We start from the raw sequence: 4684 nt of genomic DNA, 5'->3' as shown, positions 1-4684 counted from the left end.
TCGTGAGAAACCTCTCTAACTACATGAGATGGAAAGCCACAAATGACTACGTGCCTCATTTCTCCATCCCATCATCGGCACACCACACCATCCTTCTTTTCTTTTCCTATCGTAATAACTATGACGAGATAATCCTCTCACAATGCATTATCCCTCGTCAGATGGTTGCCACCAACAAGACGCCACCATTATCATATTTTCTTTAACAATAAGACAGATAGAAAAGATAATGTTCTCTAGAAATACAAAAAAATATTCTTAAAAAAATATAAAACCTATTAGTTAGCAGATCAAAGTGCTAAATATATGTGTATATATGTATACAGTATTTTTCGACTTTGATTTATTTAATTTAAATAATATTACAAACAGATCACGTAACTGATTACAGCATATTTTATAAAAACTGTAAAACATTTAAATTTTTAAAATCTCTGCCTTATTTAATTTAAATTAAATTATCCGATTTCAAAGGTGAAATGTGCTTTCATCTCGAAATTATCTGCATAATATTTTATGCAAGTTATTCGCAAGGATGCGTGCAGGTGTGAACATTTTAAAATTGACGCTCTGTTGAGCGTCCATCGCGTGGCAAAAATGGACCGAATGACTGTATTTAGGGCATGTGTAAAACTTTCAAATGACTTTGCAGCCCTAAAAGGGGGAGGGGGGGTTCTAGAAGTTTCTGGATGAGAGATGAGACAGGCTTTCGCACCTTTTCCAGGGGATAGAGCTTTATCGTTTCACTTCGTTGCACAATAGAAAATTCCCTTCCTCACCTTTCGACTATATTGTGTTCCGGTCCATCTCCTTCCCGTTCCACATAAATTTTCGGGGGTATTTACACGCATAAATTTGCTTCTTGAACCAATTTTAATTGAATCCCACACCCATAAGCGTGTCACAATCGAAAGGGAAATCCTATTCATCTGGATTTAGTCAAAGAGCTGCCGCCCTAAAGCCACATCATACTCCCCTTTTCGGGTCACTTTCAAACTTTCTCCCACCCACTGAAATTGTTCACCCACTAAATTTCCCCATACATGAGCAACCTTCCATACCAAATGATGTAGGTCGATATTTGATGCATTTCTGTGTTAGTAAAATAGTCTCTTTTTGAGCAATTAATTTGTTAGAACTTTTGCAAAGAAATTTCTCACAGTAGTGCGTATAACATCGCACAGAATGTGCTGCTGACTCTTGGAAAGTTTCTAAATTTGTTATTTGACTGTCTTACGCTTTTTGTAAGTTAAAGCGACGGAACTTTCATAGAAGTGGTTGGGGAATTGTTGAAAATTATTTTGCAGATTTATCGAGAAGCCAGAGAATTAAGTGATTTTCTGGGACGATAGACAATGGAGTAAATAAAGTATAGAAATAGAGTGAACAAAGCAGTTAAGGAATCTTCAGAGACAATAGGTAGAGTAAGACGATGTGCAAGAATGCTTGAGGAGATATGGCGGATTTCAAGCGAATAAACTGTTTAAGAGTGTAAAGCGGCGTCCACGGACGTCGCCATGAGGCGACGACGAGTGACGCTGCTGCTGATTGAGTTGGCCCTTGTGGTCACCTTGGCTGCCGCTCGTGGTCCACCACCACCTATCCTACGTCCCCGGGACGGCGATCCCTTTGACACTCTACCTAAGAGTTTCTGGCAGGAATTTTCCTCACCATTCACGGATACTCCCGAAGGAGGTGATACGGACGACAGCGCAGAGTCTTTGGAGACAACCACCCGCGAACCACAACCCTTCTTTGAGGAACCTCTAGCCGCAGCCAACATAACAACACAGTTAGGAAGTCACGTTCATCTCCATTGTCGTGTGAATGATCTGCGAGAGAAGACGGTGGGTACACAAACTTTGCCACCAAAAGTTTCTTCTTCAAAGTGAACATTTGCAGGTCTCATGGGTCCGACGGAAGGAAGATCAATTGCAGCTAATCACATTCGGTCGGCACACCTACAGCAGCGACTCACGGTACCAACTCGAATATCAACCTCCTAACGACTGGCAACTCCTCATTCAGTTTGCCAATGAACGCGACGAAGGACACTATGAGTGTCAGGTCTCCTCCCATCCACCTCTAGTCTTCCTGGTTTACCTCACAGTCGTGGGTAAGTAATATGATTGACACACCGTGGTAACCACCTAACAACCTTCTTCCTCTTCGCAGTACCACGAGTTGAGATTGTGGATGAACGAGGTGGCGCGGGAGCGGATAAATTTTACAAAGCAGGAAGCACAATTGAGCTGAAATGCGTCATCACGAAGGTGCCACAGCCTACGACCTATGTAACGTGGAAACACGGCCAGCGAATGCTCAACTACGACACAAGCAGAGGCGGCATCAGGTAGTTCCATCATCTGGGATTTAGAATCAAAATCCAATCAATTTTTCTCTTCATTTTTTTTTCAGTGTGAAGACTGATTTAAAAATTGGCGGTGCCGTGAGTCGTCTGTACATTGCCAATGCAAATCGCTATGATTCCGGTAACTACACTTGCGCCCTTGCCGATGTAGCCATGAATACGGTCACCGTCCATGTACTTAATGGTGAGTAATTTGTACATTAGGAGATGTTTAATAAAATTAAAATTTATTTTAAAAAGTCAAACCGAGAGCAGAAATGCATAAAAGGCAAGTAAGACATTGTTTTTAATCATTTTATTTTAGGTGAAAATCCTGCCGCAATGCAACATGGAAGCTCCGCAAGATGGACTCCATTAGCCTGGTCAACTCTTCTAACATTTTTTCCAAACTTTATCGTCACTTTTCGGTGACGATTGGGGTTTTTCGGTGGATATCCTGTGTAGATAATGATTTATCTCAGTGAAGTTATGGGACACTATATCAGTGGATAAAAATCTTCACAGCACTCTCTATGGTGACATGAATGCATAAGCAACTGCTGAAGTGAAAGACTGTTTCGTAAAGCGAATTGTGCAGAGTGACTTTTGAACTTTCACAAGATAGAGAGATTTTCTCATGAAAAATTCATTGTATGACCGGATGGTAAGGTGAAGTATCAGATACGTAAACTAGTGATAGTATACCTACAAGTAAGTTTTGAAAAGAGAAAATTACTAGTGAATGTTTTATCTTGAATTAGATATCTTGGAAAATTAAATGTTGATAGAGTCAAATTGAAGTGAATTTCCATTGAGCTCGGCAAGTCTCCCTCGTCAAGTAAATTTGGACAACTTTTCAATACATCAAACGAGCACTGGAACGGAACTCACCGCTGGGAGCTTGTGTCCTTAGAGGAGGGACCCTCTATGGGTTCTTGGATGAATCAACAATATTCCAAGTGACTGAATCCCAGGGAGAGTCGACACAGCATATTCCGGCAAAGTGGCGAGTACAGAAGTTTACCCCAAGAACTTTCCTATACTATAAAGTAGTGGGAGGGCTATACGATTAGGGAGCCATGCGTCGAGGGTGTTTGAAATCCCATTCGGATCGTTGATCTGAATTTAGTTGTTGGTTCTCTCGGAGGGTGGTATACAAACTTATGCTGATAAATTCTCTCACTTTCACAATTTTTATCTCTCCTCTTTTTTTTATTTATTCCAGCTAAAGCGAAAAGTGTCCTCGGGATATGCTATAAAAAAGACAATATTGTGAGAAAAGTTTGATAAAGTATTCGGGACAAAATGAGCAAAATAGTTTTTTGAATATCTATCGTATTTGTCAGAAAAAAATTTATATGTTATGTAGTTGCTCTATAGGAAATACGGCATAAAAAATCTTGCTATATTGCGTTGTAAAAATTTTACAAAAGTAAGTAAATCTGCTTATTTTAAAAGTATTTAGAATTTCTACGACATTGTTTTTTTTTTACAAAATTAAGTCTTATTAAATTCTTCTTGTTCTTTCATCAATATTAAAATGTTATGGTTGAAAGAAATACGACTAAAAAGTATAAAAACCCTGACATTATATACATGAAAGGACTGATTTTTCTTGAATTTAATTTGTTCTCATTAACCCTTGCTTTTTAATGAGAAATGAAAAAGGACTTAAATTAATTTCATTCCTTGAAAGCTTTTCTCAAAAAAAAATTTTTTTAAGAAAAGGAATATTACGATTTTATCATACATATATTATGCAGAAAAAATAACTTCAAGCTCAATCAATGCTTATATTCATTCAAAATTAAATGAAAATGATGCCCAAAAGAAAATTTGGGATGAAGTTGAACTATTTAAAAATCATCGTATAACATTTGCATAAGGTCATTCTTTGTAGTTAGAGCCCAAAAACTTATTTTATTATTGGGCCTATATTCGTATTATTTTTTGCAAATTCAAATTTCGGTCAAACCGAGGCTTTTTGTGGCGTAAATATGGCATTTTATAGGAAAAGGCGGTATCATTTAATGATTTTCTTTTTCGTTTTCTATATGGTTTCTCTGGAAATGACCAGTACAGAGAGCCCGCATTTGGGAAGTTTTTCTCATTTTCATCCCACAAAATTGTGTGATTTGGGGACCGTTGTGCAGTAAATTCCTGTGGATGATTCTGAAGGGTGAATCACTCGATATGGACCATCCGCCTCCCACTTGAAGTGAATGGGATGGGCGAGTAAATCGTTTTTCGCAGAGGAGAATTTATGTGGTAGCGTTTTTCGGCCGCTGCCCACGTCCCCTCACTTGAGATAATGATAGTTCATCAGACACAAGG

At 38.6% G+C, this 4684-nt stretch overlaps 1 protein-coding gene across 2 annotated transcripts; it reads left to right on the top strand.

Moving 5' to 3' along the window:
* The first annotated feature begins 396 nt into the window (after positions 1 to 396).
* On the top strand, positions 397 to 3145 carry LOC129797339 (fibroblast growth factor receptor 3-like). Of its 2 annotated transcripts, none has more exons than XM_055839779.1 (5): positions 397 to 1847; positions 1903 to 2116; positions 2176 to 2353; positions 2419 to 2555; positions 2676 to 3145. In XM_055839779.1, the coding sequence occupies exons 1-5, from the start codon at positions 1518 to 1520 to the stop codon at positions 2780 to 2782; spliced, it is 966 nt and encodes a 321-aa protein (XP_055695754.1). In that variant the 5' UTR covers positions 397 to 1517; the 3' UTR covers positions 2783 to 3145. The 2 variants fall into 2 exon arrangements, with proteins under 2 accessions (XP_055695754.1, XP_055695753.1); XM_055839778.1 differs by having other exon boundaries at positions 1009 to 1847; positions 2176 to 2356.
* Positions 3146 to 4684: the final 1539 nt, after the last annotated feature.

Source organism: Lutzomyia longipalpis, chromosome 1, assembly GCF_024334085.1.
Source record: "Lutzomyia longipalpis isolate SR_M1_2022 chromosome 1, ASM2433408v1".
NCBI classification, from domain to species: Eukaryota; Metazoa; Arthropoda; class Insecta; order Diptera; family Psychodidae; genus Lutzomyia; species Lutzomyia longipalpis.
This window is presented reverse-complemented; position numbering and strand designations above follow the sequence as displayed.